This window comes from Cicer arietinum, chromosome 6 (genome assembly GCF_000331145.2).
Source record: "Cicer arietinum cultivar CDC Frontier isolate Library 1 chromosome 6, Cicar.CDCFrontier_v2.0, whole genome shotgun sequence".
Taxonomy (NCBI): Eukaryota; Viridiplantae; Streptophyta; class Magnoliopsida; order Fabales; family Fabaceae; genus Cicer; species Cicer arietinum.
In genome coordinates this window covers 21,859,445-21,877,887 of record NC_021165.2, presented here as the reverse complement: position 1 = coordinate 21,877,887, position 18,443 = coordinate 21,859,445, and the positions used below count along the sequence as shown (strand labels likewise).

Genomic DNA, 18,443 nt, shown 5'->3' with positions numbered 1-18,443 from the left:
GTTTCACAGTTTGCCTCTCTACAAATTTGCTAAAGGGAAGATTGAGAAAAAAGTATACGGAAAATGCATGAGTAGTCACACTTAGATTTTATATCTCATTGGTTATTTTACTTATTTTTTAAATAAGCATGTTTGAAGACTAGCAGCTATTTTGAGGATTTGTGCAATGAGTCACAAGCAACACATTCTGTAATACACATTAGTTTATTTTTATTGATTAAAATTATTATAGATTCTACCAAATCATATGATTCTATATAAATTCGGGGAGATCTATGTGAATTTTAATGATAAAGAGTATATTAAAAATGTATTAAAGAATGTGTTGTTAGCATTATTTTTAAACTCTTTCATTGGCAAATTTCAATTAATAATATCTATAAATATGCAATGTGTTGATTTGATTGTTAACAATGATCGCTCTTTTATAGATAATGCTAGAGGTATTAGTCTACCTCGTTTAATTTCATAGTTTCTTTTTCGTTTATTATAAAAATATATATATATATATATATATATATATATATATATATATATATAATGTGATATTATTATGATTTGATTAATTTTTGCATCTTCTATCAACTAGGGTTGTAAATGGATTTGATCAATCCATCAGATTCGTCCAATCAAACCTAATCCAATCCACACAACCTGAATATAAATTTGAAAGTTGTCTTTTGTACCCCCAATTAACCATATACCCCCTATTTAATTTTTTGGGTGAAATACCCAAATTACCTTTAACAAAACAATAAAAATAAAAAATAAAAATCACTCATACCCTACAATTGAAATTTCCAAAAAAGTGTGTACTGATAAAAAAAAATTAGCGTAAATTTCATTATCAATGCCGGAAATTTCACTTTTGAAATTTCTGGAAGTACCATCCGAAATTTGAAATATCCGGTAGGTATTTTTAATACCGAAAATTTCAAATTTTCGGGTGGTACTCCCAAAAATTTCAAAAATGAAATTTCCAATATCGATTTATAATTATCGGAAATTTGAAAATTCCGGTACAGTTTTATTTATTTTTATTTTTGTACATAATTTTTTACATTTTTTTTCATTCAATTTTTTTAGTGAGGACCCGAGAAGCAAAAAGACGTTGAACATTCTCGAGTTCGACCTCCTACACAATCAAATAGGAGAGCTGCAGTTGAAAAAAGAAGAAAGAAGAAATGCAGGCGCATGAGTTTGAGCAAAATCATGTGTTTGATGAAGAGGAGGATCAACAGCACCAGCAAGATCATGTGTTTGATGATGAACATGATTAGCAGCACCAGTTTGAACACGAGCATCATCAGCAGCATGAAGAACCTATATTTCCTGGAGGTCATTACGATTTTTCTGTCCTTAAGGATTATGAGCAGCATATTGTAATTAATGTGTGGAATGGACATGTTAGTAAATAATTTAGTTTATTACATATTATAATATAGCAAAATATGTGTATTTTAATATTTTTGTAGTATAGGTTATTACAAAACTGATTTTAGGATAAATGTAAGTTGATTTTTAGGTTATTACAACGTTGATTTTAATGAAATAATTGTGTATTTAGATTATAAGTTATTGTGTGTTATTTTTAATTAAACAGGATAGACGTGCCTTAAAAGTTGTTTCAAATAGCAAAAAAACAAGACAAATTCATTGATATCATATATGTATTACCTGCTCAAGATATATCATTAGATTACTATATTTGGATTACGTCCTCTGCGAAGATGTAGTTTGCACATGATTGACGGTAATCAGATATCTGCGTTTGCTGAGAGATGGCACGTAGAGACTAGCTCATTTCACCTGCCATTTGGTGAAATGACTATTACTCTTGACGATGTTAGGAGTCTTTTGAGCATCCCATGTTATGGAGAGTTTTTCACACCTCCTGCTAATGTCAATGAAGATTTGACAATTGCTGCTGATGTTGAGTTATTGGGAGTTGCTTATGATGAAGCTTTAACTGAAACTAAGACCAATAGAGGTGCCTCATATAGTTTTGAGTGGTTGAAAGTTGTATTTTTTAAGCAACTTCGTGAAGGAAGATATGAATGTACATTGAGGACATACCTACTTCATTTGGTAGGGTGTACCATTCTAGCTGATAAAAGTTTTACCGTTGTATCTGTAAAATATTTGTTTCTGTTTCAAGACCTTGATATTTGTGGTAAATGGGCATGGGGACCAATTGCGCTTGTTGTTTTATATGACTATCTTAGAGATAGTAGACTACCTGCAACGAAGCAGATTGGAGGATATTTATCTCTATTTCAGGTACTATTATATTTGTTATACTTATTATATTATTATTACGATAAGATTCATATTTAATTATTTGTATTTTTTATAATTATTTACATACATAGATTTATGAGCATTTTCCTGACATTTGTAAACAGGATATGAATGAGCCTATATCTTCAATGCCACAGATGTTTCGATGGACTGCAAAACAAACATCTGGAAACATTGCATACTACATAGCAAAGTTGGATGCTTTGAGGGATACTAATATTATTTGGACGCCGAATTACGATGAGAACCCTATGACACGATTTCAGTTTGTGTCGTTGTTTACATGATACATTCGTTGGTGTTCCGAGATGGTATTGTATTTACCAGAGATGTGCATACGGCAGTTTGGGTATACTCAACACATCCCTCCTACACCACCGATGCTCGTTGTACATGATGTTGATGTTGAATGGAGTATGTACAAGAACTCTGTACGATCACTTCATACTAAAATGCATCTGGATGCATATCCACATGAGTGTGTTGAGGGATACATTCAGTGGTACTATAGGATATCTCATCCTCGGATGATCCCTTACGTTATTGCAGATGCTGGTGTTGGTCTTAGTTTTGATGCCGATATTGGTCCTAGTCATGATGCTGGTCTTAGTCATGATGCTGGTCTCAATACTAGGTGTGCGCGGTGTCACGAAATGGGTGGTCTTATACAACAAAGTTTAGATTTACATATGGGTGGTCCTAAAGATGAGATGTGTGTCTTATTAGATAAAACTTTTACACATTTCTAGATGAGAATATTATTAGTAGTATTATAGTTGTATTTTTGTTGTTTTTATGTGTGTCTTATTAGATGGAGCTTTTACACATTTCTAGATGAGAAGATTATTAGTAGTATTATAGTTGTATTTTTGTTGTTTTTATGTGTGTCTTATTCAAACTTATCTTTATGCGTGTCTTTATTGCTTTATTATTGATTTATCTTATTTATTGTCTTGCTTTATTATTGGCTTGTTTATTTAAACATTTTAAAGTTATGTGAGTGATTTTTGTTATAATTGAAAACATATACATTAAATGAATCTTGTTACAATTGAAAACAACATATAAATCAAAAGTGTCAATCATCTGCCAAAGACATATAATATGATATATTTTCTAAATATAATGAACCATAATGTTGTAGACGTCCTACATAAGCTATAGTCCATGATGTAGACTCATCACTATGGTGCTTCTTCCAATGCCATACAAGTGGAGGTAACAGACATGCAGATTTCAATTTAACTTGAACCCAATGACTTTCATTAACAAAACCATGCAAGTTTTAGTGACGTACCTATTAGTCGTAGTATTTCCTAGATGTGTCTCTGACGTAGTAAAAAAAAAAATTATCGACACATGTTTGTTCAAACATTTGCAAAAGTTCCTCGTACTCTTTCTCTTCAGAATAATAAACAATTTTCCTCCACAACTCAAGAATGGCTTCATGCATATCTTTTTTTTAATATATATTGTTTGCATTTGGCTCCAACATTTTTGTTAATACGAAGTTGACAAAGTAAATTTGTTGAAGATGGAAATACAACTTCAATTGCATTCATTAAAGCAAGTTCTCTGTCAGTCACGATCACCTGAAGAAATGAGGTGTTTGAAACAAACAACTCTTTTAACTTCTCCAATGTCCAACAAAAGTTGTCTTGACGTTCAGAATCCATATAAGCAAATGCAACATTAAATGTCAGCCCAGTTGAAGTTACACCAAGAATTTTAAACAATGGTAACATATACTTGTTGGTTTTGTACGTGATATCCATGATCAATACAAGACATAACATGTTCAACAAAATTATGGAATCTGGGTGCGTCCAAAACATGTCCCTCGCAACGTTGGAGTCTCCATGAGTCCCACTCCAACAAGTATACTTCTCAACTTCAAGTAACTTCAACAAATGTTGCATACCAGTTCTAGGTCCTTTCAAATTCTTCATGTATGTACTTCGTCGCTTGTAAATTTGATAGATATTAGTCACATTCTCCGTATCTCGATCTCTGAAAGATGACAAGATGTGTCTCAGTGCAACGTGATATTTTGTCAGCTCGTCAACATGTTTCTTATCTTCTTTTTTTAAGCGTCCCATAAATGTATTATTATCAAAAGTAACTACTGACTCATGGTTGTGAAGTCCACACATTATACTGATAATCCATCGTTCAACATTTTTCAATGGTCCCGATCTAAGTTTAAACGGACAACCACACCTTTTAGTTAAAGTACCTGTGTTGTTTTTATTTGACTTATATTTTCCACCTCTATCACAGCCAATAATTAATTTTGACTTCCTTCCTCTCTTTTCGGTCTCTACGTCAGATCGAGTAATGATAGCTGCTACTCGATTTTGTCGGTCGACCTCTCTTGCCCATGATATAACAGCTTCTCGTGACTCAAAAATTTGATCAGTTGTGAATGCTTCAGTTAAATCTATAAAAATTGGTTGTGTGTTTTTCCATCCCTATTTCAAAAAACAAAAAATTAATAACATACCGAATTTTTGAAATTTCGGTAAAGAAAATATGACTACTGAAAATTTCAATTTTGAAATTTCCGGTAAAAAAAATATAACTACCAGATATTTCAAAATTATGAAATTTCCTATAACTATCAGAAATTTGAAATTTTCGGTAATATAAATGTAACTACTGAAAATTTGGTTGAAAGAGTGAAATTTTAAAGTAATTTTTTTTTACCGTTCATGTAAATGAAATTTTTAAAAGATAATTTTAAATTTGTAATAAATTAGAGATACAAGAGCTAACTTTCCATAAACTGAATGAATTTTTTTTTTCACCTCTAAATTCACTTCAAAAATATACATTTAAAAAAAAAAATATCTCCGTTAAATATTCTACAACCTTTTTTTGGGTCGGGTACCAGTCCAAAAATATGAGCCGACCCGGTATACCTAAAATGTTTCACATTATCTCTGCTATATGCTAACCAAACCTAACGCTACCAGCCGTAAACCAATTTCGCGCTCTCTCACTCTGCCGTCAACTCACCGTCGTCTCTCTCCGTCTCCGGCACCGTTATTAATCTCCGTTACAGTTCGCAGACAAAGCAGAATCTCCGCCTCAAACAACCATGGTAAGCTTAACCTCAACCACTCTCTCTTCTTCTCTATCCAATCCTTATCACCCCTTTGTTAGTTTAGTCTATATATATCTTCAAATTTCGATTTTTTATTTCTGGGTATTGGTTTTATTCTATTTTGCATCAAACCGAACAACAAAAATCCGAACTTGTGTGTTTTTTGTTGTTGTTTAATTAACAGAGGAAGAAGAAAAATACCTTTAGAAGGCCTGTTATCATAAAGAATCAAAAGCAACCAGAGGCACAGTTGAGTGTGGATCCTATTACCGGAAAGAAGATACCGAAAAGTTTTGTGTTTTCACGAGGGAAGTTGCCTGTTCCTCTTAAACAGCTTCAGATGGACCTTAGAAAGTTGATGCTTCCATATACTGCTCTTAGCCTCAAGGTTGATATTCCTTTTTTTTGTTTGTTTATGTTTATTGTTTTTCTTTGGATATGCTGTGTATATCATGTTTACAGTTATATAATTATGGATAATGAACGAACACCGGAGATAAGGCATTGATACTGGCACAGCAAGACTGGTAATAATTTGTAATTTGAGAAAATGAATTAATTGAAAGTAATCAGCGTGTTCGTCATTGTTAGACACAACCCGTGTGAGACATGGGGACACGCCTTCAATTGGAAGTGTCGTGCTATAGACAATGGAATGTTATTGTGGTGGTATGAGTAATTTGGTTATTTATGCGCCTGCGTCAAATCTAACTTGTAGTTGGAATAGGATGATTTGATTGTGTTTGGAGACCTTTGGAATGATTGATGAACTTTTGTAAATACAGTGTTGTGTCTGGAGAATGATGAGAGTGCTATATTGATATCAGGGATTTTTGTTCAGATAAATGAGAGAGGCTATTGGCAATGTGTTACGTTTATTTAGATTGTCTGTTTGTCAATTTAACATAGTCCTAGTTTGGATTTGTTTATGATTTATGAGAGTTTCTCAATTAAAATAAGTTTGTGGTTCTTAGTTACACTTGTCAAAAGGTACTTGTAAACTTATTACAAAATTCTTTTAATATCTCTTTTTTCATATGTGCTTCTTGAGAAACTTATCCAAATGGACCCTTAATGTTTCCTAATTTGTTTAATTGAGTGAGTTTCTAGACAAATTAATTAAATGGGCAAGTTAATTGACTGTTATACCAGAGTTTAAGATTTGAATATGGTAGCATGTAACATGTTTAAATTTACGTAGTGATCAAACATGTATTGCAAATCTTGAATTTGCCTCTTGACACTTAAATTTTGAAAACTTCAACGTTTCCAACAATACAGCCTACTTGTTGATTAACAGTAAGATGGATTTTGATTATTTATAAATAAACAGTGAAGTTGATTTTTGTAGGGACTCACACTACATATTATAATACACATTTTTGATCCTTTTCAATCACATGTGCCTTGGTGGCTTATATGCTAGTGTTGATATATTTTCATGTCTTCTATTTTGCAGGAAAAGAAACGGAATAATCTGAGAGACTTTCTGAATGTTGCTGGACCTATGGGTGTTACACATTTCCTCATACTGTCAAAAACTGCAGCCTCACCTTACTTGAGGGTTGCAACTACCCCACAAGGACCTACTCTCACATTTAAGATACAAGAATACGCACTGGCAGCCGATATTGCCAAATCTCAATTGCATCCTCGTTGCCCTAAGGATCTATTTAAAAATTCTGCATTGGTAAAGCATTTCTTCATGCTTATTTAAATTTAGATGATAAAAAATGTCAGATCGAGTTACTTTTCATATGTTTGTCAGAAAGGGATTATTTATATAGTAACCATTAATAGTTATTGTCTACTTTGTATTATATAGTAACCATTTATTGTTAAATTGCATGCTTTTGTTATTCTTCCAAGATTGATGTTGTTATGTTTTCTTGCCAGATTGTGCTTTCTGGATTTGTTAGCGGAGATTTACATCTACGACTTACGACTAACATGTTCCAGAATATTTTTCCGACAATTGATGTTAAAACCGTGAGTTTTACAGACACAAACATATTAATGACTTACTTGACATTCTAGTCCATCTCCTAATGCTACAACATATTTCAGGTTAAACTGACGTCTTGCCAAAGGATTGTGTTGCTTAATTACAACAAAGACACTAAGCTCATTGATTTTCGGCATTATTCTATTAGATTACAACCTATAGGCGTTTCACGGAGAATTAGAAAACTTGTTCAAAGCCATCAGGTTCCTGATCTAAAGAATCTTCAAGACGTGAGCGATTTTGTCACAAAGTAAAGATACTTGCTCATTTACATAAGCTTTCATTTTTCTCTATTGAACTGTTTCCTGACTTATTGTGTTATTCCTATTTCTATGTCTGTAGCAGTTAAAATCATATAAAGAACAATAATTCAGAAGCAAACTAAAATTATTATATTAAATAATTAATAATGGCTAATGCTTCTTTTTGAACTTGTAATTTCTAAGGGCTGGCTATGGATCAGAAAGTGAAGCAGATGAAGAAGCAGCAACAGTGACGTTGTCTAGTGATATTGGTAGAGTTAACCGCGCTTCTACAAAAAGTGCTGTCAGGCTTCAAGAGATTGGTCCTAGGATGACTCTTCAATTAGTTAGGATTGAGAAGGGATTGTGTTCGGGTGAAGTCCTCTTCAGCGAATTCGGTATATCATCCTATACTTTTTCCTCAAGTACTTTTACTTCATTTTCATTGAGAAATTTATGAAATATCATGCCACAATTATCTTTTACAGTCTCAAAGGCATATATATGTAAGTTTGTTTGAGCCATTTCTTAGTTCCCAAGTCATTGCATGATGAATGAAATACATGTTCTTTGCATAGACGTATTTGATGCTAACATTTCTTATTGCTAAGCCATTTATTAGCTAACATTTGTATTGCTCTACCTCTTCCAGCTTCAGGAAAAGCTGGTGACAAAGAAAACAGTGATGATAAGATGCAGGACGACAACAATGAAGATTCAGAAGGTGGTGACGATGATGATCAAGATGGAGAAGATTCAGAAGGTGGCGACGATGATGATCAAGATGATGAAGAGCTCGATTAGGAAAATAGTGGCAATCCATAATGCTAGGAAAATGAAAGAGTACCACTGGAAAGTTTTCTGTTATTCACCGGTGTTGCATTAAATTTGTTTGTTCTTGTTAAATTATACAAATTTTGAGTAAGCAAATTATATAAGATTAAATGACTTTTCTTTTCTACCAAAATTTAACTATGTTGTGCAGTTACCAATATAATTTAAAAGCCATAAAAATCTAGTAGGATGGTTTTATTTGACAGGACCACTATCAACCTTGAATAAAACAAAAAATATAAATATAAAGATATAAACCACAAACACCTCTGCCCTATATATATTAAGTAAACATTCATTTTTAGTGAGATGCGATAATATTATTAAATATTTGAATTAATATTTTGTTAGTTATTTATGTCTCTACCCTATATATATTAAGTAAACATTCATTTTAGTGACATGCGTTATCACAAAAGAAATGTGTTATCACAAAGAAATGATAATATTAATAAATATTTGAATTAATATTTTGTTAGTTATTTATGTCACTCTATTTTCATTCATGTGGGATTAGGGTTGACATGTATTCAAACTAATTTGAATTTCTTGTTGACATGGACTAAAATGTCAATTATTAAAATATATCATCTTCTAAATGTCTTTCAAAAAGTAATAATCTTAACTCTTACTCTTATTGTTATATTCTTAAAGTGACATATTTTGTGATAATGAAATTTAATGATGTTATTTTGTTTTTATTTTTTTTTATTTTATCATATTTCATTTTATTCCAATTAATTTGAATCTATCCAAATAAAAACAATAATAATGAAACATTTAACAATTTTATTCCACTGGTTCCTTTCCATCACTAGGGAAATGAATGATAATGATTATTAATATTAGAAATGAGGTTATCAATGAAGTTGGATTAGAAGTTAAAGTTGAGTGAAACATTTAACCCATGATTGTTGTTGTTGAGGTTGAGGGTGTTTTTGAAGGAAGGTGAAGGAGTCTTTGGTTGAGTCTTTGAAGGGGGAGACTCTGTTTTTTAAAGCCACCAAGAAGACGGTGTGTCTTTATTAAATGTCGTTTGGTTCTTTGCCACCATGGATATCAAACTGGATGGAATAAATGTCATCTTTCTTGCCACATAAGTGTCATATGGAAAAAATTTAACAACTAATCAAAACAAACAAAAAATTGAAAAAAAATGTTGACGAAATTTTTGTTTCTTTTAGAGTCTATTATAACACCGCATGTCACTTTCAAGGATGAAAACAAATGTTTACTCCATTAAGTAATGTCAAAATCGTGTTTTTAGAGTCCTTAAGTCTTAACTCAACTGACAAATGTTAATAGTGTTAGATTGAACGTCTTGTCAAATCCGGGACTTCACCGTTGTGTAAGTTAATTATGGTGGGATTTATTATCTCTTAAATAAATAAATAAATCGTATATTTAAAAAATATTAGCGAACACATAATTTATTTGATATATATAAAGAAGTCACTTAATGTTTCTATTGAAGCAAAGAATGGTGTTGAGTTTGAAGTAGCAATATCAATCATAAGGAAGAAAGTTTGAATTGTGATTCCTTTTTTAAAATCTTAACTTCTATACTTAATTTAAATTAACTTAAGATCAATCTTGGTTGAAACATAATGTGCAGAATATTTTGGATATGCTAGAAGTAAATAAAATAAATTAGTTGTAAGTGATATATGATTAGTGAATGAAAAATAAATATAGATAAGGATAAGAAAATCACATAAGAATGTATCTTACTTAACCCAATAGGGGCTACGTCTAGTTCTCACAATTTGTGAGATTTTCCACTAATGTACTTAGCACTAGAACGTTATGTTTTTCACTTTCTTTCTTGATCACACTTGATCAATTACAACTTTCACCTTTCAACCCTGAAAGAAATTTTTATAGTAACCTTTCACTCAAAAAATGATTTTTACAAGTACCTTTCAATAAATAAAAGGATTTTTGCAACACACTCAATCTAACTTAAAAGATAAACTTGAGTTACAAATGATGTGTATGATAAAAGTGTTTAGGATCTAAAAACTTCTCAACACTTGTTTGAGATTGATAATCAGCAAGAACTCTGTAAAATGATCCATGAATATAATGAGAGAGCTAGAATTTTACTTGAGAGAAAAGTTTTTCTACTTGAGTATGAATGATCTCAAGTAGTAATGCCGATTTACAAGGAAGAGGAGTTTGAATTGTAAATGTTCCTATTTAAAAAATCCTGAAAAAGTCTAAAGATTTAACTCAAGAATGATCTTGGTTAAGAAAACAGAAAACGAAGAACGTTCTTGGTTTTTACTAGAAAACGGAGAACGTTCTTGGTTAGCTTAAAAAACAGAAATTCAGTTTATGTTTTTACTCAGTTAATCAATCAAGTTTAATATATAAAAAGATAAGAGAAAGTATACTACACAAAGATGTATCCTAGTACGTGAATGTGAATGACTTGATAACACTTGAACTTCTACCATTTCCTAGAGCATTGGTCTTTCTTTTATAGCCGTTTTAAAGCATTTAATAATGGTCAAAATAGTTTTTGGTAGTGCTCTGTCATTTTTGACCAAAATCAATATATATGAATAAAAATAATCCATCATTTGAACATTTCTGAAAATTGTTCGACTGGACTGATTTATTCGTTCTTGATCAGATTTCCTTGGTGATTAATGATCCTTTATGTTTCATATGTAGTTGTTGATGTTATATCTTCGATCTGGAGACTTGATTATGTCCAAAACAATTTGGAAAATGATAATAAGCTTCTGCAGAATTAAGGAGATAGATACTACACTTTCTGCAGAAACGGAAATTGATTATCAATCTAAACTGTCAATTATTGAACTTTCTGGAGATTGATGATCAATCTGGAGGTTCAGTTTTGATAATTCTGGATGACTTCCTGATGTCTTGTAAAGATCAAGATTGATTAACTTCCTTGACATTTTGGTTGAAGAAGGTTCGGACTTATTTTGACTAGTTTTATTCAAGACCTATTCTTTTAGTGATTTGAATGCCTTTTTTAAATGAAATGGGTCTCACTTGTTCCTTGCCAAGTACTGATAACCTTAGTATAAAATTCAGAGGCATAATCTTTGAACTAATGGAGATTGATTGATCTTGAAATTGTGATGATCAGTCTTGATCATGGAGAACAGTCTCCTTTTTATCCAGAATGTTTTTGTTTCTTTATGTGTTCAGTTTTTATCTAATTTCTTTGTTTTGCTTGATTCCTATCTTTACAGAATTAATTCATTTAAAAGCCAAGTTAAATTATCATAACACTTTAGAATCATAATTAAAATTCTTAATTAACCTTTGTTTATTTTCATCAAAACTTTAATTTGAGATTTTGTCTTAACATGATCAAGTGTAGATTGATTGCTTTTGAAACTCTTGCATTTGTCTTCTCCTTGATGTTCTTTGTAAAGATGAGAGAAAAAAACTCTCAAAATCTTAAGAAATCCTTTCAAAACATATACATTAAAAAACAGGTCTCAAGTATTAAATATAACGACAGTGGATGAGAATAGTGACAATTGATTTAGTTTTTTTTTTCCCAGTAAGTAATCATATGAAAATTTCCCGAGTAAGATAACCCACAATAAGCTGGAGAAACTATTATGTAACCTACAAAATCAAAAATACAAAAATAATAATTTATTGGAAAAATTCATGTCTTATATCAAATAAATATAATTCCAAAATGAATTTATAAAGAGAGATATCATTATCTTATAATTTTGCGCATTCATTGGTTAATATTATTATTTTTAAAAGAAAGCAAATTTGAGAACTAATTTAATTTATTACTACTATAGAAAAAACTTATTTCTACCATAGAAAAAACTTATTTCGGCATAGAATGCAAAAATAGATTTAAACATACACATAATACCATAAATGTTGAAGTAGATAGAAGTTCCGCCATTCTTGGTCTTGCATTTAGGGTCCCAATCCCAGCCTAAAAATCATTACACAATGTTATGTTGCCAAGCATCCTCAAAAACCTTCCCAACAATGTGAAGAGTCTCTTTCAAATTCAAAGTTCAAACTATATCCTGTTAGAGATGCAAAGTTTCTCTAGGTGTTTTGGAAATAATAGTCACAGGTAAAACTTATAGAACGTAATTATAAAATTAAATCAATAATATAATTTATGACATCTGAACTATTTCATTGCCTAAATTACAATCATTTATCATCAAACGAAACCATCTTTCACCATAAAAATGCAAAATGAAATAATATATCTCTCTTAAATTTCCTTTGCAAAAAAAAAAAAATCCCTCTTAAATTTGACAAAAATAACCTGAAAATTTCAATTCATTTTAATGTATATTTCTTCATGGCCATCTAAGTGCACATATTATAAACTCCTCACTTCTTATTAAATGCATCCACCAAACTCTTCTTTATCACAAATTCTTCTCACAACCACTTAAACAAATCCTTTACATGCATGTTTTGCTAATGCTTAACACATACCCTAAGTTATTAATGAGATGACAGTGGATATTTTAATATTAACTTCAAAATAAAATTATAGATAGTAACTGCCCAGAAAACAATTTAAAACATTTAGAGTTTCCAATCCACAACCTAATTGGAATTGAATTAACTAATTAATTTGACTGCCGTATGATTTAGGTATTTGGCCCCCCATGCCCATAATTCCATTGTGCTTTAATCTGATTATGAATAATTTTATGCAATACTAGTTCAAAGAGATATTCCAGATTAGACGAATTAGGGGATCTAAAAAGAAATTTTCACAGTACTACATCAAACACGGAAAACTGCTACGGCTTTGAATCATTGTGAAAGCACATACTGAAATAATAGCCTCCTATGGAAAGAAAAATATCAACAAAAAATCTCCAAAAAAACGTCATACTAAAAATTCAGAATCAATGAAAGGAAATAACTAACAATGAAGCCAATGATTGATATAGAGGGAGGGACACAAGAATACACGAAAGAACGGATTATAAGAGAATGAGAAACATAACCATCTACAGTATGCTTAGGCAACAACTCGTACACCCCAAAACATGCCAAAAACATACAAAAACAAAGATGCCTATTGTCGAATCAATTTAGACAACACTACTAGTATTAGTATATGATATATAATATGCAGAATTCCTTTGCAAAATGAGCACAAATCAAGCCCAAAATATGTATATCATACAACACCTTGTTGTATCAGAATTTTGGTTTAGGTGGGTCGGTAGGAGCATTATGCTGATTGAACTACAAACTTAACGCATACTATATATGACATTCCAAAATATGCGACAGTCAATTCTTTCCCTTTATAAACTAGTAGTAATTTTTTTAATCAATATAAACTAGTAGTATAAAGATCAATATAAATAATCTCGAATGTAGTCAGAAAGACCAAATCCCGAGCAATTATAAATATCTAGAGCAAGTATGTACCGCTGAATCCATCAATTGGAGACAGTGAGGTCAACAGACAATTGGTCAATTTGGTGATCTAGAAAATGGCCCGTATGGTGTTTCATGGTGTTTCATATGTATGACATCATTGACTATTCATAACAAAATCTCACACAAACACAAAACCGTCAGAAATAAACTCCGCCAACACAAGGGTTTTAGGAATTTAGCAATAGTGAATATCTTAGGGCCTGTTTACTTTCGAAAAATATCTAAAACTTTCATTTCCAAAAATCTGAATTCATTTAAATTGCAAGCAACAATATCAAAGACTCCACTGTGACAAGAGAAGGTGAAAAGCTTGCTAGAAGAATGCATTTACGGAAATAATGTAAACATTGTTTTGACATTTTCAAAATTTCTAGAAATATTAGTTTGGCTTTCAAAAATTGTAAAAGAAAATGGTGAGAGAAATATTGATTCTTGTTTTTTCTAATGCTTTTTAGTTTCAGTGGAAATGAAAACATAAAAAAAAGCCAAGTAAACAGGCCCTAATCTTCCAAAACTGTTACTGCCGTCTATAATATCTGTCAGCCTATTTATCCAGTGGCCTCCCATACCAGGACAAATAATTTCATGTACAACATCTATGTTCTCCAATCATCAAGCTTTCTCTAGTGTAGTAAAATCCAAATATATTGAACCTCTTCAAACCTTGAGAGACGGAAAAGCAGATACTAACAGTATAATGAGCAAGGATAAAAACACATGACAAGATTACTATGATGACTGATTATGCCTTAGCTTTCATGACAAGTCACCAATAACCATGCGGCAAAAACCAGAGAAGATTTATGTAGCTAAAACATTCCTATTTCTGCTTTCTTTTGAAAGAATTCTAACTGCATGGGGAGATGCGTGTGTTATACAGTACAGGAAAGCAACCTAGACATTGTACTGTACAATAAATATTTCTATAGAAAAAAAAGTTACCGGAGTTCTTGATACATTATGTATAGGTGCCCTTGCATATTAATTGAATCAGTAACAAAAGCGTTGTCCGTTCTGAAATCGGATGACTATTTACCTCAATTATCAGCACTCTTTCTATGTGATGAAGTTTGCCTTATTCTTTCAGTTATACCATTCAAAGCCTAAGTAAGCAACCGGCATCTTATCTTGTGTTGCCAAAACCTGAAACCGTCAAGTGATTCAGAATTCCTCTTCATCAATATAGAAAGGTTAACAAAAAAACAAATCTTTATATATGCCTGTACCCCCAAAAAGCAATTATGTAATCACTTCAGTAACTCTGTTCCCCTGGAATCCAGAATTCCTCATATCAGATGTTAAACAGTGTCTCTATCAACATTATTCTAATCCATGCTTTTACAGAAAGCAGATAAAAGAATGTCGAAAAGAAAGGAAACACACGGAGAGGACAAAATATCCTCAAATACATAATAAAAAAAATGATTAACCTATGAGGTACAGATTTTCAACAATGTGCATTTCCACATAAATCAGAGGGTTTGAGCTTACGAGGAATTTGAATTTCCGTATGGGATATCCAAGAAGGAAGTCATGTCAATTAGAAAAACGAATTAAAAACGGAAAACTGAACTTACATGAAAATATCCCAAAAAATTGAAAAAAGCACTTAAATTATCTTATCTAAATGTCGGAAGAAGATAAGAAAATCAAGTCATGATTCAAGGTATTATAAATCATTTGTCTCTATCTTTGTCACAAAAATTCCCAAAACATTCCAAGAGATATTAGAGGCCCTTGTCCAATAACAAAGATTGGATGGGAGAACTGAGAAAAAATAAACTTACAATTTGCACCATCTTCTTTCCCAAAATTTTACATCTGTCAACATTTGCCTGCTACTTTCTTACTCTATGTTGATACTTTTAAAATTTACTATGCGGTTTAGTTGCAATCACATTGCAACTTAAAACTACCAAAGAATGGTGCAATGAAATGGTGCTTTCAACAAGATATAGAGGATAAAAGGCAATAAAAGCCTTCAATAATATAGAGTTGACATGAACTCCAACTTTAACAGTTGATCCAAAAAACTCAAACAACGACTCATGTTAACCATCCAATATCATAATTACATATAAATAGTCCTTGAATAAGAGAAATAGCACAATCAAAGATAGTGCTTTGTTAATATGAAAGTTAACAGTTAAAAAATCAGTAAAATGTAAACAAATCTCACATTTATCAGGCACTCAAATTTTGAAAGCACAAATATATTTCATACACCTAAATACAATGTCATCTCATAGAGAAGTGGAAAAAAACATATATTTAACGATTCTCACCTCCGGACACAAAATTATGAATACGTCAAAGTAATAAAGAAATATTGAAAATTTGATAAAATGACCATTTCCTACTAAATTCAAAAACCAAAGCTAAAATGCCATAAATTTGCAGTTGATACTTGATAATATTGATTTTTTTAGCTGTAGTCCACAACCACAGGAATCATGTAAAGCTTAAACCTTGGACAATATATTCCAAAAAACAATTCTTGCAGGAAAGGAGGGAGTGTTTGCAAAAAACTGAGTGGAAGGGAGTGTTCAAAGGAGAGAGACGAACAATGGAATTAAGGTTAAGATCGAAAATCCTAAAATACACCCATAAGTTTTTAAAATTTAAGGGCAATCTTGGTTTTTCCTGAAAATCACATTTTCTGGGCCATTAGAAACACGCAATCCGAGCGTGATCCCCAAACATGGCAAGAACGGCCGCTTTCGTGCTTTAGATAACAGTGTTGTTAAGTAGCGGCCATGAACCAGCGCAATTGACCAGCTACCTAGATATAGATAACAGTGTTGTTAAGTAGCGGCCATGGTGGAATGGTGTGGTTGTGTTTTGACAACCGCCATTAGAAATTTATGAAGGGACACTTGCCATGGGGGCGCCATAGGCTGCAATAGCAGATTTTTGGCCTTTCTGCCATCAACAACACTTAGAGATTTACTATGAAAGTGCAACCGACATATATGGAAAATAAAATTTGAACTAAAAAACCTAACCAATAAAATTAAAATTCATCTATTATTAGTTAAAATTAAATCTTTGAAACAGATTTCTGTACGGACATTATGTAATAATTACAAGGTATGGGAAACAGATAAACTAACCAAGTCAGAAACATGGGCCTAAACTTGGAAGCAAATGTTCCTGGGATACATTGTCAGGAAAAAATACAATATACACAATCCTGCCAAAAGCCTCCACAAGTTTTCAAAATTTTCTTCACAGGTAAGTTGTATGTACTACACAGACAAATCTAACTTTGTGGTACAATATATAGTCGTGCGTGTTGACACCACCAGCAACACTGAAAGGTAACAAGCAGTCATATATCAATATTTAAGCGAAAAAAGAACATCAAACAAAATTAAAGTATTAAGTAGAACAACATTAAAGTATTAAGCCGTTTATTTTAAAAGAAATTAATTCCTATACAAGATGATATTATAATCAAAATCAATTGTCGCCGTGTAAAGAATTAACCTACGTAAGTTAGAACTTGCTCCATGAAAGGGCTTCCTACTGTCACGAACAGAATGACTAATATCCTTAAGTTTTCATTTTTGCAGGCCTTCAATTATGCCTCACAAAAGCAGGCATGTAACATGAGGGGTTCCAAAACTTTGTATGCTTTATTTAGGTCATATATCTAAGTAATGTGGCCATATCGGGTTAGGATTTATTTCCAATAAATCCTTCTCACGCCTTGGGATATTGGGCCTGGTATATGAACAATACAAGTGGCCTAACAACAGATCTAAGATAAGCTCTAATACCATATTAGATTTTGAATCTAACTCAACCTTACAAAAGCTTATAAAATGAGGATTGCCCCAACTTTTTACACTCTACTAGAAGACCATGGGTTTTTCTCCATAGAAGATGAAGTAAAAAATTTCCAAAGTATAAATTATTTTAAATGTCCTAATAAGCAAGAAGACCGTAATTTTTAAAATAAAATGTTCACAAGTCATATTGCCAGGTGATATACAAGTGCTACATAAAGTATTCATTTTGGTGTTCTTTTTTTTCCTCCTTTTTTGATTACAGAAGTTACTTGAACGGGGGAAACAGTATAGGAAAGAATGAGATTTATCCAAAATATCCTCCAGTCATACATACATATCAAAAGCTGTCCAAGTACACACAGACCCGGAAAATGCTTTAAAAGAAAACTCACAAAGTTCTTCAGCAGTTGGCAAATTTTCACCACATGATTTCATTTAAAAAAGGATAATTCTACCCTCCTAACTAATCTTCCAAATGAATAAGTTTAGCATGTTTTTATGTTCACAAGATATATTGACTTCTTTTATGTTTGGGGGTGTCTTAGGAGATTATAGTAAAACTTACGAAACATGATCAACAAGATTTAGGCAAAAAGTAAAATAACAATCACTTTGTAACTTATAGTACAGCAAGAGTTAAAAGTTAAAACATTACTGTGAAAAGTTAAAACATCCAAAATGAGAAGAGAAAAAACATACTTAATTTTAATAAGACTCCA

At 31.6% G+C, this 18,443-nt stretch overlaps 2 protein-coding genes across 3 annotated transcripts in view; one reads left to right on the top strand and one right to left on the bottom strand.

Annotated features, from left to right (window-relative positions):
* Positions 1-5,250: 5,250 nt before the first annotated feature.
* On the top strand, positions 5,251-8,626 carry LOC101499289 (peter Pan-like protein). Its single transcript, XM_004505654.4, has 7 exons — positions 5,251-5,404; positions 5,592-5,795; positions 6,867-7,097; positions 7,304-7,396; positions 7,475-7,662; positions 7,859-8,052; positions 8,307-8,626. The coding sequence occupies exons 1-7, from the start codon at positions 5,402-5,404 to the stop codon at positions 8,456-8,458; spliced, it is 1,065 nt and encodes a 354-aa protein (XP_004505711.1). The 5' UTR covers positions 5,251-5,401; the 3' UTR covers positions 8,459-8,626.
* Positions 8,627-14,638: 6,012 nt separating this feature from the next.
* LOC101503645 (ENHANCER OF AG-4 protein 2) overlaps positions 14,639-18,443 on the bottom strand; it is a 13,880-nt gene continuing 10,075 nt past the window's right edge. For both annotated transcript variants that reach the window (XM_004505749.4, XM_073369716.1), the window contains exons 11-13: positions 18,424-18,443; positions 17,044-17,243; positions 14,639-15,073 (exon numbers count right to left, since the gene is read on the bottom strand). The exon at positions 18,424-18,443 is cut by the window's right edge and continues 68 nt beyond it. In XM_004505749.4, coding sequence (XP_004505806.2) covers positions 17,159-17,243; positions 18,424-18,443 — 105 coding nt within the window. In that variant the 3' untranslated portion in view covers positions 14,639-15,073; positions 17,044-17,158. The remainder of the gene's footprint in view (positions 15,074-17,043; positions 17,244-18,423) is intronic.